This window comes from Myotis daubentonii, chromosome 21 (assembly GCF_963259705.1).
Source record: "Myotis daubentonii chromosome 21, mMyoDau2.1, whole genome shotgun sequence".
Classification (NCBI taxonomy): Eukaryota; Metazoa; Chordata; class Mammalia; order Chiroptera; family Vespertilionidae; genus Myotis; species Myotis daubentonii.
Genome location: NC_081860.1, coordinates 15757814 through 15780673, shown reverse-complemented (window position 1 = coordinate 15780673; position 22860 = coordinate 15757814). Strand labels below are relative to the sequence as shown.

General features: G+C 55.2%; 1 protein-coding gene across 5 annotated transcripts in view; it reads left to right on the top strand.

Annotated features, from left to right (window-relative positions):
* NTRK3 (neurotrophic receptor tyrosine kinase 3) overlaps positions 1–22860 on the top strand; it is a 213838-nt gene that overhangs the window by 105007 nt on the left and 85971 nt on the right. For all 5 annotated transcript variants that reach the window (XM_059678133.1, XM_059678129.1, XM_059678130.1 and 2 more), the window contains exon 13: positions 12466–12654. In XM_059678133.1, coding sequence (XP_059534116.1) covers positions 12466–12654 — 189 coding nt within the window. The remainder of the gene's footprint in view (positions 1–12465; positions 12655–22860) is intronic.

The following is a 22860-nucleotide window of genomic DNA, read 5'->3' as shown; positions in this document are numbered from 1 at the left end:
GAGGGAGAGAGAAACATTGATGTGAGACACATTGCCTAGTTGCCTCCTGCCCATGCCCCAACCAGGGGCAGGGTGCCAACCCTCAACCGAGGTATGTGCCCTTGACCAGGAATCAAACCCGCGACCCTTCAGTCCTCGGGCTGATGCTCTAACCACTGTCCAGGGCAACATGAAATGTCTTGCATTTGAATCATTTGCTGAGGGACTGGGGATAAGTTAATGAAATAGTTGTGTGGTTCCAGTTCCCTTGTCTATGAATTGGAGGTAATCATTGCAAGCTGATAAGGGTTAAATGAAGCAATATTTATAAATTGCTTGGGACAATTCTTGGCCATAGTAGTCATCCAACGGTAGCTTGACTAAATGAGAAAATGCAGGAAAACAGGATCAAGCCGCTGGAGTACCCAGGGTTCTCCATAGATAACACCTGGTTCGTGTGTGTGTGCGCACACTTACACATATATGTCATGTGCACCGCCAGTCTGCCCAGCAAAACTTTGAAAAGACACATGGGAAGACCTTCCACAGTAGACCCTCTGGGGATCCAGGCCAAGACGGGAGTGATCCCCAGGCTCCTGTGAAGCCAACCATTTAAAAACAAACGCTGCTGCGAGGCGTTGGGATGGCAACGTGGTGACTTTGGGACCAGGAGGTCCTGCCCCTCTGGGTTCGTTTCCCTGCATGGGCGGTGACACAGCTACTTTTGAATTCACGCCCACAGCAGGGAAGGACAGTGACCAAAGACCCTGGTGCTCCGTTGGCACTCCCTTCACTTCTCTTAACTGCATTTTTTTTTTTAAATCCTGGAGGCAAATAATTGATATAACGAGAATCTCCTTCAATGAAGACACTATTACGTGAAAGCAGCTGGTAAACCTATTCAAGGTTTCCCCTAGAAATGTTTCCGAATTGTTGAGTCGAAAGTCCCTCCCCTTTGCATCTGGGAGCCTGAGACGGTGCTGTGTGTGTGTGTGTGTGTGTGTGTGTGTGTGTGTGTGTGTGTGAGAGAGAGAGAGAGAGAGAGAGAGAGAGAGAGAGAGAGAGACAAATCCTGCTCACTGTGCGGGCTCTCCTCTAGCTTTCTCCTCCTCCAGCAGTTCCAGGCAGGCTTAGTCAGGGATTCAAACCACCTCTGATTGGCAGGAACTTCTCACACTTCAGGTTTCTCTTCCCCAACCTTTTTTTTTATTCCACCTCGGGAGGAACCCGGGGTTTGCACATTTGCATATGAGGCCAAGGTTCTGCCTGTGTGTGTGTGTGAGTGTGTGTGTGTGAAGTCAGCAGCTCCAGGTAATATCGCTGGCAGCCTCTTGGCCCTGGAGGATGTTAGCCTGCTACACACCCATCTTCCATAGAGCATCTTACTTGCCTAACTGCTCAGGTCAATGTCAAGATCAGCTAATTAATATCGGTGTTTGCCAACCCCCATAAACACACACAGAACCTGAAAGGAACACTTTAAAGTAGGATGGATTTTAAATTCCATTACGAAACACCAAGGGGTTTTTCCTAGAATGCTAACCAGCAGTATTGTTAAGCAATTAAAAAGCAGGAAAGCAAACTCACTTAAAATAGCCGAAACCTCATGGGCTCAAAATTATGCCTGTTGCCCTGGGAACATAAAGTCATGAGAACGAAGGCAAAGACACTGTTGAGCTAGAGGATGTGAAATAGACGAGAGAACTACAGAAGCGGTCGGAGCCTCACTTCCGCACTCCTTGTGTGTCCTCCCCCGCCCCCCCCCCCCCCGCCCGCTGCCCCCACATCCTCCGCATCTGTCATCGAGCGCGGAAGGAAGTCCACTGTGACACACCTTGCTGGGCCTCAGACAATCCCCGGTCCCTCTGTGGCCCTCGGCTCTGTTGGCTCTGCATTCCCTCACTGCGCATCAGGGCGGCAGCAAGTTATGGTTGACTTATCCCCAGGCATTCGAAGCCCCAAAGAGTTGTATTCCCAGAGAGGCGGGGGTAGGGGCCTGGATTAGAACTCGGGACCCTTGCGGCTTCCATCTATTGCTCTTGCGCTCCGTGACAAATCTTCTCTCCTGCGACGCTGGCTTGACTTTTACAGGATCTTGATTTCCATTTTAATAATCCCAAGCCTTCCCTCGACACTGCAACAGAATTACATTTAAATACACAGCTCACATTTTCTCTTGACATTTTCTTTAGAAGGCAGGAAAGAGGAAAAGAGAAAGGGGGTGGGTATTCATTCTTCCCATCACAGAGCAAAATTCTTCTCTTTTATCAGAGCTCTTTGTTCAGAGCCTCCAGGGAGAAGGGTAAGCCAAGGGCTGCTCCTCGGGCCTCCAGGCTCTCCAGTTACCCCTGGAGACACCAGGCGGACTCTGCATCCAGAGTTCCAGGCTCTGGGGGGAGCGCACCGGTGTCAGCATTAAGCGATGGGGCTCGGAGATAGTCTTGTCAGTCTAATTGATCTTGAGTCGTTGCCTCTGCTGTCAGAGCTGTCTATCTCCTTACCCATAATCCTCATCACTTTGATAGCCCGTCAGGAATATGGGACTTGGCCCAGCCTTGCCTTCATCCAATAACATTATGAAATTGATACTGACACTTCCATTGGCACTAATTTCTCTAAGAGATTGGAGCCAGAGGACAAGTGGTTTAGCTTCATGGCAGTTAAGCTTTCCAAGTAGATGGGGATGGCCTAAGATTGATTGACCTGGACCCCGAGGAAGGGGGGAGGGAGATGGGAACAGAGGGAGGAGAAGGGATGGAAAATCAATGGCTCCGTCGTCATCATCAAGTGATATCTATCGGCTGCCCAAGAAGGACAGTGTCCTCTCTGGACATTCTGAAGGTTACACCACGCCCTTTCCAAGACTGCTTCGGAGGGCGTTGGGAAAATTAGGAGAGAGCCATGTTGGCTAGAGTGGTTCACCTCCTCACCTGTGACAATGCCCCTAGTGTCTGGAGTCCGAAACAGCAACCGGTTATACCCAGGGCTGTCTTTCCCCCGCCCCACACACCCACAAAGAAGGCCAGAGCTACTTTCCTCTAGGGCGACTGTCCTTCATCATCCGAACCAAAGGATGTGCTATGAATAATTGTGCCGGATAACAGGCACAGGCAAAGGCTGCGTGGCCACCCTCCTCTCAGTGCGGAACTAAATATACCTGAACCGAGCGAGGAGACACTCTCTCTTTGTCAGGTTTTAATTCATGGCCCAGACCTCCTCAGGTTAATGGATGCATGCGGAAACAGGCTTTTGATGACGGGGTCAAAACCTCTTACTTTTGAAAGGGAGAGGGTTTTATTTTTTTTTAATGAATTGATAGGTTTAATAATACGGCCGGATCTGAAGGTCAGTCTAAGAATAACACCTTAGAAGTGATTGCAGGAAGATTGTGTGTTTTCAGATTGGATGATTAGATCTTTGGGATTTTTTTTTTTCTTTGTACCAGTTTGGCCCCGTGCCTATCTTTAGAAAAGCAAATGGCTGACTCACTCGTGCTAGAATTTCCCGAGCCCACATCCACCTCACCGCACTTTTTGGCGTGTATTTGGTCTGAGTGTTCAATATCCTTGATACATTACACTTAAGTCTATTCTGTAGGTAACCCATGGGCGTAGGTTGTCTGGTGAGGAAGGAGAAGGGGTGAAATTATAAGCAACACAGACCAGTGAGTCTCCTTCAGTCTGTTTAATGAGCACTTATTAACTGGTTCTTTGTGTGTGAGTTTGTATCCAGTCTGGCCTAGGAGCACATCTGTGTGAGCACACATGGGGTCTGGGCATATTTATGAGGGTCTGGTGGGGGGCACACACACCACCTCACTGCTTTGCTCTGTGTGCTAAGGAGAGCCTGGCACCCGAGTGCTGGCCTGGCCAGCGGAGCCCCTACCCAGGGCTGGAGCAGGTGAGCAGACAGAGCAGGAGCCGTGCAAGGGAGAGAGCGCCGGGCGGATCCAGTGTTACTCCGATTGATTTGCTGCTGTATTTATGCCTGGCTCCCTGCAAGTCATTCGACCTCTGCCCCCTGCACAGATCCTGCCGCAGCACTGTTCCAATGAAACGCGTCCATCACTTTTACGGCCTGTCTGTGGACGGGACGAGCGCGCCCAGAGAGTAATAGGCGCTGTCGCGGCCCTGCCCAGCAGCCGCCCACCTGCGTGCGTGGGGAGGAGAGGCAGCAGCCAGAGTTCAAGGTGTCCCGGAGGGAGGCGGAGGCCACCAGGGAAGCAGAGAGGATCTTTGGGGCAGGAGGGAAGGCGAGCCCCTGGGGATGGAGCAAGGCGGGTTTGCAGGGATGCAGGGTGAGGGGCTAAAGGCGTTCGCCAGGCTGGGGGTCCCTCTCTGGGCTGCCTTCCTCTCCTACCCTGGCTCAGGGGCTCCCGCGTGCCTCTCTGCTGCCCTGGGCACCCCGGGACGTGGTTCTCATCGCGTGTGGCATCTCAATAGGTTTGCCATGTCTCTGATGTAGACCTGGGGCCTCTGCATGGCCCATGTGTTTCTCCTTCCCCTTCTTTCCTGGGGCCTGGCATACAAGGCAGTGTTTGGAGAACACGTGGGTGGGTGGGAGCGGCCCTGTGGGAGGAGTGGCATGAAGAGGGAACTGAAATGTTAGGTGCTGGGATGTGCTTAGTGCTACAGTCCCTGGGAACCCCAAACTCGTGACATCTCCCGGCAGCTGCCATGAAGGTCCACTTGGTGGGGAGTCCTCCCAGCTCCCAGAGACGCCTCGTTGCGTCTTCCTCCCAGATGGAGACTTGAGATTCATGGCCACCTTCACGTTCCTAGAGGACGTGCATTTGGTGTGAGCTGAGTTCAAGTCACAGCTGCCCCTGACTGTGCGAGGGTCACTGTCACAACTCAGAGCCTCAGTTTCCTCACCTGTGAAATGGGAAGTGTAGGCCCTACCCTGAGCGTCTTAGTGGGTTGCTATGGTGATTGAGTTGCTGGATGGGAAAGCGCCCTGTGAGCCATGAAGTGCCATGCAGACCTGAGGAGTCTCCTTTGCTGACGTTGTGGGTTTCAGTGCATCCGGTCATGAGATTCCTTCATTCTAAAGGCTCCGTGGTCTGTACCTCTCACCGCCCTCCCTCAAGGCTCCCAGGAGGCCTCCTACCTTCCCAGGGAGCATCTAATAAAGGAAGCGGTATCTTTTGTGTGTGACGTAAGGTGACGGAATCTGTGTCAAACCCAGAGTGAGCTGGGTGGGACCCCCTCGGGCTCTAGGGCGTGGGAGCGAGGTAACCCTCTCCGATGACCTGGAAGAAGCCGCAGGTTGCCAGGCTTTCGCGCCAGCGGGACAGTCAGGCATGGAAGGCAGTCACTCGCTGCTGTCTATGCCTGGGATGCTCTACACTGTCCGTGTAAAGAGTCTCTGGGAAAACCTGGTGACGTCTGCCTCCCCTCAGGCTGCATGTTTCTGCCTTCCCTGGCCCTGCTGCCTGACGTCCTCCGGCCTCTGCACCCCTTCAGAGGAGCTGCCCTTCCAGCTGCAGCCTGGTGTGAGGCCGGTTCCCTCACACGGTCCCCGGCAGGACAGATGGCACCGGGGGGAGACCATGGCGTCTGATAGCAGCAAAACGGCGCTGGAGGGCCAGGCAGTGTGCGCCGGGTAATGAGCCCGGACGCTCAGGCCGGACAGATGTGGGCTGCCTGCGTTTATTAGCTGTGACCTTGGGCAGACGGGAGAACCTGAGGCGTCCATTTCCTCAGCTGCATCCCTGGAATAACGGTGTCCCCCCGGGTTGTCGCGATGATGAACTGAGATCAGGGAAGCCTGTGTTCCGAGCGCCCCTCCTGCCTTCTCCTTCCTTAAATGCGCTCTCGGGCCGGTTGATCAGCACGATTTTCAGTCACCAGGTGATACCTCCGAGCGATGAACGCTACAAGGCATGAGCAATGCCTTCGGTTCCTGGGAGAGGCTGGGAGGGAATTGGAGCCAGAGAATAAAGCTCCGCTTTGGGGAAATGATTCAGGGAGAGGAGCAGAGAAGTGAGGAGGGCCTGCCTTGTTGGGCAGCCGTCGGCCTGGCGCGCCCTGGCGATCAGAGCGGCGACGTCTGGCTGGGAGCCAGAGCAGGCGGAGAGGGGCGGGCCCAGGCGCGGAGGGCTGGTGCCTGGTCCCCAGGTGTGCTCTTGGGCACAGCCCGGGCTCACTTGGCCCCCGTCCCACGTGTGCCAATAAAAATTAAGAAATTAATTTTCTTCCATTTGCCGGTGAGGACTCGGCTCCTTGTCTGAGACGGTGAGTGGGATCCCTCTCTGAGCACGGCTGGGTTTTAATTGTGTGTGTGTTGTGCTGTGCTCTCACTCGTTTCCGGTTTATGAGTTCCTGCTCCCACTCTGTTGATGCCACGCTCTCGCCCACCAGGGACACGCCAATATTTGATTTTTTCAGTAGGAAAAGCATGAGGTTTTAAAAACATCATCTTCTAAATTCGAAGGTTGGCTTGTTTGCTTCATTCTGACACATTACAAAGCCTCATTCTGGGTTGTTTTTCTTCACTTCCTAAGTCAGATGTGGGGGGCGGGGGGAGTTCTGTATGGAACTAGATTTGATCAGAGCTCAACTTTGGGACAGAGAGTTGGGAAGGAGGCATTTTCAAATGAATCACCTCCTTGAGGATGAGGCCTCGTATCCTGTGCATAAGGCACTTCTGCAAAGATTTGTTGGAGGTGCTGTGGAGCATGCATACCATCTGAAGGAAAGGATTACAGTGCCAGTGTCACGTGTGAGATGGCCACATTCCTGTTAGTCAGCATGAGCTGGGATATGCTGTGGTAACAAACAGTGCCCCTGCCAATCTCAGTGACTTCAAACAACGGAGCTCACCTGTGCCACATGTGCACCAGGTGTTGGCTGGAGACCTCGGCTCTGTTACCCTCACTTGGGGACTGAGGTGAACTGGGGGCTGCCTCATGCTTCCACAATTGCCAAGACAGGAAAATGAGAATATGGCAGATCACACACTGGTGTTTTTTTAAAAAAATGATATGTAATTGACCTATACTAGTTTCAGATGCATAACATAATGACTCGATGCTTGTATATATTGCAAAATGATCACCACAATAAGTCTAGTTAACGTTTATCACATCACATGGTTACAGATTTTACTTTTTGGATGAGAACTTCTGAGATTTATTCTCTGAGCAACTCTCAGATATGCAATACGGTGTTAACGACAGTTACCATGCTGTACGTTACATCCCAGGGCTTGTTTACTGTATAACTGGAAGCCTGTACCTTTCGACCCTATTCACCCATTTGCCCCCTCCACCACCCCCGGCAACCAACATTCTGTTGTCTGCATCTATGAGCTTGTTTTTCCTTTCCTTTTTCTTTTTTAAGATCCCACATGTAAGTGGGATCATACAGTATTTGTCTTTTCCTGTCGGACTCCTTTCACTTAGCGCAGTGTCCGCAGAGTCTGTCCACGCTTTCCCAAATGGCAGGACTTCCTCCTTGTGGCTGAATAATATCCCATGTGTCTGTGCTCACGAATGATCACAACGTCTCTACTCTCCTGTCGGTGGACACTGGGGCCGCCTCCTTGGCTTGGGTATTGTAACTTGGGGAGTTACAATATGGGCCGTAGTAGTTCGTAGGGGTACAGCTGTCTCTTTGACATAGTGTTGTTTCCTTTGGATATATTCTCAGAAGTGGAATCGGTGGGTCACATGGTAGCTGCATTTTTTATTTTTTGAGGAACCTCCTGAAAAACCAAGAGGAAGGACACTGGGTAAATTACTGCAGGGAGGCTCTCCCCTGGCCTGAAAGGGGCCCGCGTGTCCCTGAGCTCATGCATCCCCAGGAGGCTGCTGTTTTTCCCGCCTTCATTCTGTGCGGGGCGCCCCTTCCCTCCTCGTCTTTTGCAGGGACCCTGAGTCAGCAGAGGTTTCTGCCGGTCCCTGCAGCCCCCATGGCAGCGTGCAGCCCCCCAGCTCCTCTGTGGGGGGGGGGGGGTCTGCCCGCTATTGCAGTGCAATTCCATCTAGTGTTCTCACCAGAGACCTATGCTTTCTGGGGAAACTGAGTCCCACTTAGGAAAATCTGAGCCATTCCCAGCTCTGCTCCCTTATATTTCCCCCTAGAAGGAGCAGGGAGGGAAAGAGAAAGACTCCGAAAATTCAGCTTGGACCATCCTGCCGGACAAGACACCTGTTGGGGGCCATCAAGGTTCCTCTAGCCCAGCCGGTGTGGCCCAGGGTTTGAGTGTTTGATTCCCCGTCAGGGCACATGCCCAGGTTGTGAGCTCAATCCCCAGGAGGGGGTGTGCAGGAGGCAGCTGATCCATGATTCTCTCTCATCATGGATGTTTCTCTCTCTCCCTCTACCTGCCTCTCTGAAGTCAATTAATACATATATATGTATTAATTATATAATATATGTATATATATGTATATTTATATATATATGTATGTATATAAAAATTTCTCTAATTAGCCGGTGGTTCTATTGTGGTCTGGTTGGAAGAACAAGACCAGCGGTCTGAGAGAGGCAAAAAGGCACCAGTGTGGCAAGAGAGTCATGTGATGTGTCCGAGCGAGCGGCCCTGTCTTCCTCAGGGGTGTCTCGCAGAAGGTTGACGTCACCAGGAGGGCTGTAGCCTGTTTCTCTTTCTTTCTGTTCCTTAGTGCTGCCTAACAAAGTAAGTGTGTGATGAGGGACGGGTAGTGACCGCGGAGAGGCCCATCACAGCCCTAGACAGCCCGTGTGCCCAGCGCTCAGCGCTCAGCGAGCCTGACTCCTCCTGCACCGCCCCAGCCGCCGCGGAGTCAGGACAGTAGAACTCCCCTGGGGGCTCTCCCTTTATTACTGTCCCTTCTTCATACCTTAGCACCTTCTTCTCTGCGCTTGTTAAAGTGAGAGGAGACTTGCTCCTTCTCCCTGAGGGGCTGCCGGTCTCTGGGTTTTCTTTCCCCGGAGGCAGCTGACCTGACCTGGCCAGAGGGGAAAGGGGACTTGGTCCCAGGGTGGACGCTGGAGTCTCCCCATGGCTCTCCACCTGGGCAGCTCTGTCACCTCAAGGGCATTTGGAAGTGTTGCCTGGTAGGTGGGGACGCTGCCTTTATACTCCGTACATTTCTTATAGGTTTTGCTTTTTAGAGCAGTTTTAGGGCCCCGGCAATACTGAGTGGAAGGTACAGAGAGCTCCCATATATGCCCTGCCCCCACATATGGACAGCCTCCCCCATTACCAACACCCCTCCCCTCTGATGGTACATTTATTACAATTGATGGGCCTGAGAGGGGATGTCAATGCTGGTGTCGAGGGTGTTCAATGCCCTGCTGGGCCCAGCGCAGCCCTGGTGGGGGCTCTGCCACAGGCAGGCGGAGCCGGCTACAGGGTCTCCTGGCCCATCCTTTGTGGGGATTGGGGCTGGGTATGCTTTGTTGGCCTTTATATTAAGGCCTGTGGTTATGGAAGGAACAGAGGTGAGTGTAGGGGCCTGGGCACGAGGGTGGGCTGATGGGTCTCTGTGACGTGTGTTTAGTTGATTCGAGCAGAACGGTCAGCGGCCCTGGGAGGAGGAGGAAACGCTGAATCATCTGTCATCCATCCAGTGAGTCTAATGAGGTGACTCACGCACTCCTCTCCCCATTCTCAAATTTTTAATGACTTTTTTCTCCTTTTCCTCTTTTCTCTGTCTCCCTCTCTCTTTTTCAATCAGGTGTTGGATCTTTGGATAGAGACTTTAATTTTCTTATCTTTTCTTTCCTATTTACCATCTCTTTCCTTTTTGTTTGACTTTTCGGAACATTTCCGAGACTTTATCTCCTACTCTTCTTTGACTTTCAAAGTTTGGTGACCATACATTCCAAGGACTCTTTGTTTCTTTTTTTTTTTTTTTTAATTTTCTTTATTGATTTCAGAGAGGAAGGGAAAAGGAGATAGAAACATCATGATGAGAGAGAGTCATAGATTGGCTGCCTCCTGCATGACCCTCCTGGGGATCAAGCCCACAACCCGGGCATGTGCCCTGCCTGACCGGGAATCAAACTGTGACCTCCTGGCTCATAGGTCGATGCTCAGCCACTGAGCCACGCCGGCCGGGCTCAAGGACTCTTTCTTACACTCTAATTGTTCACGTTTTCAGTGCCATCTTGTCTTCTGGGGCAGTGCCTTCATTTACCTCCCCGAGGATGTTAGTGATGTGGGAAGCCTCCTGCTGCCTGCACTGCCCGTTCCCTCCAGCTCCCCAGTCTCTGCCATGCCGACGCTCTGCTGCCGTGTCTGCTGGGCCTGAGCTGTGTATTCAGACTTAGGCCGGGCACCAGAAAGTGAATGAGATCTTGCTTTGTGCGCACGGGTGGGGCTTGTCAACTCTCCGGCTCCACTAAGGCCCAGTGTGGCTCAGTGGTTGAGCATCGACCTATGTACCTGTTTGATTCCCAGTCCAGGCACAGGCCTGGGTTGTGGGCTTGATCCCCAGTGGGAGACTTGCAGGAGGCAGCTGACCCATCATTCTCTCTCATTGATGTTTCTCTCTCTCCCTTTCCCATCCTCTCTGAAATCAATGAAAATATATTTTAAAAAATAAGCTTGATTTCATTGTGAGACCCCCTTAAATGTCGATAACTCGCTGTCTGTCTTTTTTGAGGCATTGTTTCTCCAGACAGGGTTCTCTAACCTCCTGCTGGGGGCGGTGTGAGGCGAGATGGGCGTGGGCGGGCGGGTGGGCGGGCAGTGTTATTCCTGGTTTCTGTTGTTCCAGAAGCAGGAAGAAGGGGTGCAGCTTCATGCTGTACCCCACCCGTCCTCTGAGCCGTTCAGGTTCAATTTCTGTGGGACTGAACTGCTGGCTCTGGTGGGATGGGGCGAGGTGATGGCCTGGGAGACTTGTTGCAGCCTGAGCCTCGCCCCGGACTTCTGGGCACCCTATCCCTCCAGACACTGGCCTTCCACAGCAGGTCTGGCTTCCTGTATACATTCCCCTGCAGTCCCGCTGGCCCTGTCTTCAGTAGTTCCCTCCTCCCTGTCAGGCTTTCTCCTTAGATTTCTTATCTTCCAAACGCCATTGAAGAATCTTATTTCCTCCTGTCTCTCCTCTTCCTTCTGTTTGTGCACAAATATTTCCTTAATTTCTTCAGATTGAAGAGGAAAAGCAAAGACCCGTGCTCAGCTGTCTGTGTTCAACTGGAAATCCCTGTGACGTTTTCCAGAAAGTTTACAAGGTGTTTGCGGAAACGGGCCTCTCTGTGCAAAGCGAGCGATTACTGCGAGTGTGTGGGCCACTGCTTGGTGCCACCTTCCCGGCCAGGCGTTTGTCAGGGCTTGGAATCAGCCTGCCTGTGCCGGCGGGGGCGGGGGGGGGGGATTCTGGGTCCCCATGTGCATGTCGCCATCTCCCATTTAGTTCTGCCTCATTGGCGCCTCACCTCGCGCTTGATGAGGAGCCTTCCCCTCATCACCTTGAGGGCGATGTAATGGGCTCCGCAGCGGAAATATTGTTCGAGCCGCCAAACCGCATCCCAGCAGGCGCTTTGTCTTGGGACCATGTGTCTTGCAGAGCAGCCATTTAACACGCCGGCGGCACGAAGCCGCGGAGTCGCAGCTAATTCACTTTACGGGGCTTTTACTTGTATCTATGGGACAGTCGCACCGGCAAACAGAGTCATGGCTCCACCCCGCCATGATTGGGCCCCGCATTCAATGTCTTTGTCAACCCGTGTTTGTAAATAGCCTTACCTCCTGGGTTTCTCCTGGGGTCAGAAAAGGGCGGCGTTGGGTGATGGAGACGCACGCGGTGTTCTCTGAAGCCATCAGGGAGTGTGCATCCTGCAAGAGCAGGACAGGGGCCCAGGTGCCTGTGGGTATTGGTGATGGAGCCTAATTACTGTCACCCGTGCAAGCTGGTTCCGACTAGACCCAGGTGCACACCGGGCTTGTCTGCCCACGGGCTGGGCACCGTGGGTGGCAGGGCCCAGTGCAAGTTGTCCTCCTCCTTAGGCACCGGGGGGCACGCGGCAGAGGCGCTCAGCCCCCAAGACCCTCACCGAGGTCCTAGATCTCAGGTGTGCCGGGCACTCACAGGAGAGCCTTTAATCCAGACGCCGGGCTGCAGCCCAGACCCCTGGACTCAGACCCTTTGGGGTGGGACCCGGCCCGGGCAGTTCTTCAAGTTCCTAAAGGGAGAAGGGGCAGCGTGCAAACTGCTGCTAGGTCTTTTTTCTTTTTAATCCTACTGTTGCTACATAAGCAAAGAAACATATTATTTCAAACTAATCTGGGTTTGGGGAAAGTGAACATAATGTACGTTGTAGTCATTTCGGTTCACTGGTTTATTTATGGTGCGATGCGGTGGATTTTTCTCTCATGAAGGAGAAGTAGGGTTTGGTCCTCTGAATGCAGAATCCCGGCATCTGGGGATGTCCTTCCCGTGGGTTTTGCGCCTTTGGCAAACACGGGAGCAAAAATAGTGAGAGGGCGTGTGGGCAAGGCCGGGCCCTGGGCCCCTGGCGTCACCAGCCCTGGTCTCTCCGCGTGCAGGTCCCGTGGCTGTCATCAGCGGGGAGGAGGACTCGGCCAGCCCGCTGCACCACATCAACCACGGCATCACCACGCCCTCGTCGCTGGACGCCGGGCCCGACACGGTGGTCATCGGCATGACCCGCATCCCGGTCATCGAGAACCCCCAGTACTTCCGGCAGGGGCACAACTGCCACAACCCCGACACATGTGAGTACTGGGGTGCAGTGCTGTCCCTTCTGGGGGGGGGCGGTGGCGATAGGCCGTGAGGCTGGGGCTCTGGAACCTTCTGGGGTGACCTGCTACCTCCTCAGCTCCCCCTCTCTAAGAGGCCCTCCCTGTTTGTCTCAAAACCTGAAGGACGCCCAGGCAGAGCCCCGGGAGCAGCCGGAGGCAGGACCCAGCCCCACAGGAAAGTGCTCCCCGTGAGGCAGGGGGTGCAGACCGGCCGGGCTTCTCCGTAGACCTGGCCTGTGCCCCGACTCTGCCCTGCCTTCAGCCCCTGAGGTGGGCAGACCCGCCACCCCAGCCTCCATGGGAGGGAGGGAGTGAAAGGCGCCGAGCACCATTTGAATGGGGACATCTTGGCAGCTGCCCCTCCAGTGCCCGCAGTGCCCACTCCCTGAAGGTCCCATGGCCACGGCGCTAGGACCCCCGCGTCCCTACGCCCCTGCAGGGTCTCACTCAGGTCAGGGCTCAGGCCCCTGCTCCATCCTGGCCTCTCCCCCTCTGTTGGTCCCAGCTCCTTACTCTGTGTTTCTGCTGGAGCCTCTCCCGCTCTCGGGGCCTCTGGCTTGGCCGTTCAGCCAGCAGCTGTTCCCCTGGCCGGGTCCCCCGGTTCAGTCCACCCAGCAACTGCAGTGCACCCTCCTCTCCCGCGCTCCTGCCCCCCAATGTCAGCCACTTCCCAAGGGAGCACAGAGGCCCTGGAGACTGCCTCAGAGCTGGAAGGGACAGAGATGGGCCAGGGTAAGGCCTCCTGGTAGGACAGGAAAACCGGGGTTCTGGCGGGCTGTGGGCTCCCCTGCTCTGCCCCCCAGCTTCTGCCGTTGGCTGTCAATCTCACCTGGTGCTAGGGCCGGCCTGGGAGGGGGGTGCCTGTTCTCGCTCCTCCGTCCAAGCTCTCTGTTGGGCCCCACTCTCTGTAGCTCTCAGAGCTGTCGCTGCTCCCCGTCCGTCTTACAGCAGAGCGGGCCCTTGGCTTCCCCATCGGCTCTGCTTCTGCTCTTCTGACTTCAGTGAGAGCATCACGCGTGGGAGGACTGGGCTTGAGTCAGGACGGGGCTATCGTTCCCCCGTGGGTGTCCTCCAGCATCGGGGTTTGTCGGAGCCCCTGTCAGCGTGGTTAGAGGAAGGACCTGGGTTCCGGGCAGGGGAGGAAAGACCCGTGATCCAGATGCAGAGGGGGGCGCTCAGTGCACAGGGCACGGCTGCTCTCTTGCCTCAGGTCAGGTTCGCCCTGGCCGGACCCGGGTGTGGCCCAAGGAAGGCCTTCTATGGTTGTACCACGGACACCCGTCTCGGTTGACGTCGTTGCGTTTTCTAGAGTGGCATTGGCATTGGAAGAGAGATGCAGGCGTTGCTGTGTTGAGGCTGCACTTGATTCTCATTATTCGCAGTAGTTATGTTCTATAAAGGCCCGTGAACGCTGCCTTAGGCCCGCGGAGCCATTGCTTCTCGAGGAAATGCGGGGCCAGGTTCCTGCCAGCCCCTGGCCACCACAGAGCCCTCGGCTGGCCAGGATCCAGCCTGCTTCGGGCATGCTTCTGCTCGAAGACTTCTTATTTAACAGGTACTGTTGCGTCACTAACATTGCCCTCAGGGTCAACAGCACTGACGCGCGCGCCTGAACGGAGCTTCCCTAACGCAGGAGTCCTACCTAACACCCCTATTCGCTCCGTAAGGCACCCCGGCTTCTTGCTCTTAGGAACATAGCCAGCACTTCGACTCTGTGCGTGTGGGACACACATAGAAGGTTTATTTGGTCTCAGCTGGGTTTGTGTGTGTGTGTGGGGGGGGGTGAGTCAAACATTTAGCCCCCTCCCCCTTGCCTGTTTGTGAATGACCATGACAGTGCTGCCAATGTTGGCTTGGGGTTACACATGCATTTTAGGGAGCATGACACAGACCCAGGGATGCTGAGGATGGACTGTGTCCTTCCGGGGACACTCTGGGCTCTCCTCTGGGTCAAGTCTGTGCTCGTGTGAGCGCCCGATACCCGGCTGTCGGCACAGTGGCCCAGCGGGGTGAATCTGGCTCGTGGGAAAGAAGTCTCAGTGACAGTGGAGACCCCGGGGGGAGCGTGGGATCTGCGTGTCCTGTGATGTCGGGCCCCTGCACCCAGGCAAGGGTTTTTGCGGAGGCACCCGTGGGAGGAAGGCCTTCGGGTGTGGGTTGCCAGTGGCCCTCCAGGACCCGACGGGTCAGGCCTTGTGTGAAGGACGGGCCGTGGCGACCGGGGCAGCAGGTGCTGGCAGACCTGAGGGGACAGGGAGCAAGCAGTACCTCCTGGAAACGGGGGAGGCGGCTCCCGGTTGTCAGGCCCCTGCCCCCTGCCGTCAGGGAAAGGGCTCTTTCCAGGGAGGCGGCGCGTTTGTCCCGTCTGCAAACAGCGGACAGCCCTTACTGGTTTTCAGAAAATGTGCGCCAACAACAGACCCTGCGCGACGCCATGCCAGCGGTGTGGCTGCTCCTCCCTCCGCGTGGCCGGGGCTGCCTCGGGTGGGCTGGGGGCACTGCCCTCCCTCCCCGAGATGCACAGGCCTCTGATGTCAGACGCTCCATCCGTCCAGGGAAGTGACTGCGAGACACCGCGCCGTCTGCGATGAGGCGCTGTCATAGATGATGAAGCCGCACGCGCCTTGGCGATGAGTACTAGAGGGCATCTCTGACGCGCAGTTAGGCCAGGGGACGCAGGAAACGGGACTAAGGGTGGGGAGGTGCCTGTATTGCAGGTCCCTCTGGGGTCGCCGGGCTCTCTCGTCGGATCCCTTCCTCATCTATTATGATTGGTGGTTACAGGGGGACGGGCTTGGGTGTGGCTGACATGGGTAACGGGGGACGGTTGGTAACTCAGCTTACTGTGGTGGCCCCTTTGTAGGGTAAACAAATACCGAATTGTTACATGTGTATCTGACACTAATATAGTGCCACAATATCAATTTTATCTCACTAAAAAACAGCAAAAAACAAACAGTGTAATGTGGGAAGAAATCGCAAGGACATAGAGCTGCCCGACTTGAGGCCTCACTTCCTCACACCCCCGGGGATGGATTTAGCACCAGAGCGCTTTCCATTCCCTGCACGTGTGTTTATCACGGTGGTGGGACCTCCCTGCCCGTCGTGGTTGGGCTGCTGCTCCTCTGCTGGCGCCTCACTGCCTATCTGTCCTCAGTCGGGGCCGCAGCATTTTTCATAGCATGTCAGGGCTGCCAGGGTATTGAGAGATCGCCTCGTACACTCCCTTATCAGATGCCTGGTCCCCTCGCCCGCCCACGTCCCAGCAAGGGCTCTGCATTCGACACTGTCTCTTCTCCGTGTATCCAGCCTTCCCAGGGGCTCTGAGGGCCGAGCGAAGGTGCTCCTATCGGGGCACGTACCCAGAATCCAAGGCCAGCGAGCCCCCTCACTGTTTATTTAAAGCCCCTGGTTCTCAGAAGCATCTGGAAATGGATCCATCTCTCCTTGTCACACAGCCAGTTTGGGGACAGATCCTACGGAATGAGACTCCCAGGACGGTCTAGATGAGTCACTGGGGAGAATTAGAAGGTGTTTGTAGCAACGTTGGGCCCGTGGCTACCTTTGTCCGCCTTGTGGCCGCCCTGGAGCTGCCATGGCTGTGTGGTGCGGGGCTGGAACGTAGGCTGCTGTCAGCGGTCATGCTTCAGCCCTTCCCCAGGCCCCTGGGAAGGCTCCCTGGTCTTGAGGTTCTCTGTTCATCTCCTTTTCCAAAATCCCCGATCTCAGAAGACAGCTTTGCCTCTCCATGAGAGAGCAGAGGCCCTCTGGGAGCTAACCCGTCTTCTCCTTCTCTCCCTCCCTGTCCCCAAGTCAGGACTCCCGCCTGCACTCACAGGTTGTCTGCCTCTGCCTTCCCAGGCTCAGCCATCTCAGCCTCTGCCTCCGTCTGATCCCTCCCCTTCCTCTAGTGCCTGCAGACAGGGACCTCTCCCCGTCCTGCCCTGCCAGCCCACACTCCATCCCCTCCCCTCCAGGTACCCTCTGCCTCCTGCTCACCACTAACCTCTCCAAGTTCCCAGTCCTGCAGCCCCTTTCTCGTTCCATCCCCCCAGGAACCCACAAGTGCTCCATCCTTGATCTCTTTGTGAAACGTGACCGCATCCCTTTGAGTCTCTTCTCTCTGGTCACCCCAACTGTGCTGGCTTCTCTCCCTTTCATCTAGTCAATAAATACCAAGGCTAGTGTCCAGCCTTCTTTAGGCTCTGAAAACAATAGGTAACAGGAAATGCGTGGTCCCTGCCGTGAGGGGCTCACTGCCCACCGCAGCTGATGTCCGAGATACAAGCGGAGACCCTCTGCTCCCTGGTGCGCTCGGGGAGTTTGACGTCTGCTGAGGAGTCACCGTTGCTTCTTTCCAGATCTCCAAGCCCCCCTCCAGCCCCTCTTCCCGGCCTGCAGAGCCCACACCCTTTCCTTCCTCTCTACGCCCTCTGCTCCAGCCCACACCTGGCTCACGGCCAGCCTCTTCCTGGGCCCATGCCCAGGCGGCGACGACTCCCTCCCGGGAACCCGCGCCGCAGGGTAAAGGCATGCTCTCCTCTTGAATGACTTTGAGTCACATCTCAGATGTGTGTGTCTTGTCTCCCAAACCTGACTTTACGCTCATTCCAACGAGTGAGTGGCTCTTGCGTGTCCCTTACTCCTCCGGCTCTGTTGCAGCTGCTTGAGGGCCTGGCTTCACCCTCTTTCCCCAGGGCAGGTGCGCGATGCGTCCCCTAACACACCCGCCTGCAAGGCCAGGACTCGCGCAGAGATCCCCAGCAGAACTGCTCGGTCCGTGGGCTGTGCCCCTTCCCTGGGACTGGGACTCCTCCTGAAGGGAGCGAGCGGCTGTCCCCTACTCCCTGGCTTGGTTGGCCACGGAGCTGCCTTTTCTGGAAGAGCTGCTGCCACGGCCAGTCCCCAGCTGTGGTGGGAACGCAGCCTTTTGTGCGTAATGCAGCATTAATAGCGCATCGGCATGATATAGATTTCTGTCATCTTCTCTGCTAACAAATATCGCTGACTGCGGGGTAATGATGGGTGTTTATTCCCAGCCACTTAGTTTAGCATAATGGACTTGCAGATGAAATATAGAAAATGGGCTCTTCGTCTGGGCGGCTGGGCCCTGCTGCCGCTGCTACCAGATGAACTTTTCTAGGTGTTTCTCCGCAGGAGTCCTGGGGGCCCTGCCTGCCGGGAGGAAGGGAACTGGGGCCAGGCCAGGCTGGGAGCTCCCCCTCTGAGAGTGTAGCTGCAGAGAGGGGGCTGGCCTCGCGGGGCGGCTGTTTGCTCTGTGCAGTGGAGTTAGGACAGGCTTGGTTCATGTGACGCGGAGAGCATAGGACCGAGGTGGGGGTGGGCGGGTCTAATGCACCCCGTCCTTCGTCCTGCTGCTTGGATCTTGCCGTCCCCATCAGGGGGCCTGTAGGTCGAATCCTGGTGAAGGTAACGGTGATGGTTTGCCTTAGCTTTCTTCACAGGTTGGGTATCTCCAGGCCTTGCTTGCTAGGCAGTCTCTTGTGCAGCATTCCCAATGAACATAAACTCGGCTGGCTCCCCTGGGGTGTCGCTTCAGTGCTGCTTTTAGACCCAGTTAGAAGAGTAGCAGACCCCTGAGCACCCCGTGATGCTACACTGGGTGAGCCAAGGGGGAAAGGATGACATAGACACATCCCCCCTTTCCTTTTGTCTAGAATGAGCCGACGGTGCCAGGATGGGATGTCTTAGAACCAGGGCAGTGAGTCCTGGGCCCGTGTGCTTGAGCTCGTCCTGAGGGCCGCAGCCCCTAGAGATGACCTTCTACGCTGACTTCCCAGCCCCCGATCGAGGCATCATCCAAGCATGGCATTTTGTCATTGTTTTCCCTTTCCCAGGAAGAAAAAAACAAATGATGCCATTTCCCCCAAATTATCTGAAAACGCTATTCATCCTTGAGCACGCACTTTGAAGCTGTAACCAGCTAGTCCAAAGGGGGCTGACTCATGTCCGTCTCCCCGAGCCAAGCAGCCTGCCTTCCCATTGGACACCGTGACCTCACCTGCTCTGTGCTTCCTGCCATAGCCACATGCTCAGAGTTTGCTGCGTGCAGTCATGCTAATTCAGTCATCAGGTACAATCACACTCACTGTAAATTCACAGTGATTGGCTTAAAGGCGTTCTTCAGGGATACGTGTGTGCTTCTTGGTGGAGGAGGTGAAAAGTGATGGGGTCCCCAGCCAGCCCGGAGTGATGTCTTTCCAGGTGGATCATGAATCCAGGGGAGGTGGCACCCGATGGTGGAAAGGAAGTGTGGGAGGGTCCTGCGTGCCCTGCCCAGAGCCCTAGAAGCAGGACTGCTCCTCATCGTGGCTCATTGTGGCCTCCGTCTTGTCTTCAAAGAGTGGGAGCATTCGCTCCTCAAGATCTGCTCCAGCTCAAGGTTTCCTAGAAATACCGCCACTCCTTTCTCCTTCAGCTGCACCCGGGCATCCAGCCTGCGTTTTAAGGGGATCATTCTGAACCGGCTGAGAAATACGCACAGGGGGCCGATGGGAATCACCAGCGGGGCTTTATTGCTAGGCTCTAGTAAGTTTGCTTGGCCCAGCCAGTGTGGCTCAGTGGTTGAGCGTCAACCTAGGAACCAGAAGATTGCAGTTCGATTCCCTGTCAGGGCACATGCACCGGTTAAGGGCTCCATCCCCAGTCGGGAGTGTGCAGGAGGCAGCCGATCAATGATTCTCTCTCATCATTGATGTTTCTATCTCTCCCTCTCTCTTCTTCCCTGAAATCAATATATATATTTTTTATAAGTTTGCTTGGACTTAAAGCCAAAATGGGCTCCTGGATGCCTCCCTCAGTCTTGAACTTGATGAGCACAGACAGGAGTTGGGTCTGCAGAGCAGATGTTGTTTATCCAGTTGCAGGGACGGAGGACCATGGCTGCCTCAGCTTTTGCAGATGAAAAGCCCAGGGGCTCCCTGGAATATCACACATGCCAGGGGGGTTCCCCTTGTCGGCATTAGCCCTGCCCCGAAGGGAAATAGGATGGTAAGGTGACGGGCTTTGCCCGCCTCACCCATCAGAGAAACCACGCGGCTCTCACAGGGAGGAGCCTAGAACACAGGGCGAGGGAAGGGCTGGGAGCGCCCAGGTCTTCAAGGGGAGGGATTCCTATTTTGTGGGCCGAGTCTACAAGGCAGGAAACAGGAAAGAAGACACCCCCATCCTTGGAGACGGCAGGGGGCTTTGTCAGTGTGGGTCCCTATTAGTATTCTCGTTGCAGAAGCCCCTTTCCAGGGGAAAATGGTCGTCACTTCCATTTCCTGTGGATGAGCACGAGTCACACCCTGATGGGAGGTGTGCCCAGGAGGCTGGGAGGTTCTTGTTCGCAAGGTGCTGTATTAACGGTCAACAGCGCTTGGACCCAAGCGCCACCCACCTCTTAGCCAAGAAGCCCAGCGTCCAGCTGTCCCCCAGGCTCCCCCAGCTGCTCTAGCACAGGATTCCTTCACTGTGCTCTGAGGGTGGCTCGTAGGTGTTTCTCAAAAATAATGTTCCACGGCCAGATAAGTTTGGGGAAAGCTGGGTTGAGTAAGTCTTTTACTGTGGGATTCTGAGAGCCTCTCCTGGCAAAGGTCATTGAAATTTGCAAGAGGGGACTCGGGTCTGCAGCATGTCCCTGATTTCTTGTGCCTGGCTTCTGAGGTGCCGGACACCGCTGTTCAGGGGACCACATGCGGGCTATTCTAGGGTTGGGGGTTCTGGGTTTGTCTCCCTGGCAGACGTTCCCATCCGACAGTGCCCACACGGCACGCACACCTACTTGGCACCCGCACTGTCACATGTCTTCCCAAGCCCCTGGGAGTGGCTGTGTGCCATGGAAATGCCAAACGCAGGGCGGTGACAGGCTTCAGGCTTTCTGGGAGAGCGCTCGGTGCCTTCATGGGGATGGATCAGGGTCTGTCTGTTGTCTGCTGCCCAGAAGCACTTACAGGTGCCTCTCACACTTCCTGAACCCCGACCCGGAGATGCTGCTCACGGCCAATCTCCCCTGCGTTCCTCGTCTCCAGGCAGATCTACCGCTTAGGCTGGAACCTCAGGGAGCTGTTCCGAAGGAGAAACGCACCCTTCAGGATGCGAGATGCTGTCTCCAAGCCGTTGTGTGGAGGGGTGACGACCCCGTCTTTGGAGAAGGACGCGGAGTTGCAGGGTCTGGCGCCAGCTGAGGGGAGCTGGGACTTCTTAGGAAAGAAAGTGAAATGGGTGCGGGTGGTCCCAGCCCGCCAGCTCAGCGGCTGTGTGGCTGTGGGCCAGACAGCCACCCTCGTTCAACTGGAGCTTAGGAAATGGGCCGCCACAGCCGCATTTTTTGAGAGGAAGTAGCGCGGGAAGGTGAAGGGCTCTGTCAGCTGTGTAAGTGGCATGTACACGATCATCCTTGTCTTGACAACACTATTTCTGCCACTATCGGGACAACTCCTGGTTCACATACGCTGTTGGGGCAAAGCTTGATGGTGTCAAAAATAGAGGGTTTCAGAGTTTGAAGTTATTTCTGAAAAGATAAGAATCCTTCCCTCCAACGACTTCTTTCTCCCGGCACTAAGAAATCGCATTTGTCACCCGGATCCACAGTCAGAGATGCTCTCGGAGTCGCCACGGTAATAGGAGGGCTGTCAGGACATGATGGATGGCGATGAGCAGAGGGCTCAGGCCAATTTCCTTTCGGGTTAATGAGACTGAGAAGCCGTGGGCTCAACAAGGACCTTCATGGTGGGACCCTGGTTTGTTTTTTACTCTTTGTTTTCCCCTCCCCGTCGTCAGCAAACATTATTTTGTTGAAACTGCAGTGACTCCAGGCTCCCCTGCTCCCCTGTAACCCCGCCAAGCGCCCCACACTGAGCTGCTTGTATGCCTGTGCCCATATGGTCCCCTCTGTAGTGAGGCTTTAAATGCCCATCTGCTCGAGTGACTTCCTTTTGGCTTGTTCTCACACGTGACTGCGCAGCCCTTTCATTCCTTCTCAGCACACTTATCTCCGGCGCCTCCAGACAGGAATGGACAGATAGGTCTGTGGGTCTTGTTCATGTTCGTGCACATGTTTGTGTTCATGTTGGTGCACATCAGGTTTTGGACACGGATCGTGTCAGTTAGGATCCTTTGGACTGGAAGTTCGAGACCCGCTGGGCTTAAGCAAGAAGGAAATGGGTCCCCACATAACTCGGAAACAGCTAGGGGCGGCTCCCCAGGAAGCACACCAGGACCCCCGCTTCTGCTTCTCTGTGGTTCTCTTGCCTCGGCCTCTCTGTATCTTGCTTGGCCACCAGGCTGGCTCCCCTCCTGGTTGCAAAATGGTTGCACCAGCCCCAGGCATCACAGCCAAACACTTGGACCAGGGGCAGCATAGAGTTGTCTCTTCTTGTGGGTTGATTGCAATTGAGGAAACCTTTCCCCCCACCCGTCTCTCTGTCCTGCCCCATCGGCCAGAATTATGCCACGTGCTTACTCCTAAACCAGTCACCCAGAAAGAAACTGGCCCAGACACCTTTGGCTCATCCAGACTGTCCCCTGGGCTTGGGGCTAGGACTCACTTCCTGGGAGGCCTACGGCTGCTGGAGAGGAGTGATGCCTCCACAGGGTTTGTTAGCAAAGAAGAAAGGGAAATGGCTGTTAGGAATGACAGTGCCTGCCTCCCAGTTCTCCAAGGGGAGCACCTGCCCCCTGGGAGTCAGCAAGGCCTCGCGGGGCAGACGTGGTGGGAGGAAGATGGGAACATCGATCTCTTGTAAAATTTACTCCTCGTGTTTCTCCTCTTAGAGAGAGCAAGCTGGTAATTTGTGGTTTTGTCATTGCTGCTCTGCCTGGTAAATTGTCCTGCTAATTTTCCAGGCTGCACTTACACGCCCGAGCAAAGAGACATTTCTTCGTGTGGTTTTAGCTGGATCCGATTATCTCGGTTGAGCAAGCTGTGTGGATTCCGGGCGCGGCTGAGTGGCCCCCTGGGAGCCGAGTTTCTGGAGATAGGTGTTAGCAGGGCTGGTGGACCCGGGTCAGGGGGCATAGTGAGGAGAAGGGACAGCCCCTTTCTAGCTTTTCTGTGGCTCCTGTGTAGGCAGCCACCTCACACCCACCCCAGGAGGCCAGGTCTGGTGTGTAGGACACAAGCCCTTGGAGCCGAGGTGGCCTCTTTCATGGCCAAGTCTCCCTCTCTCCCTCTCT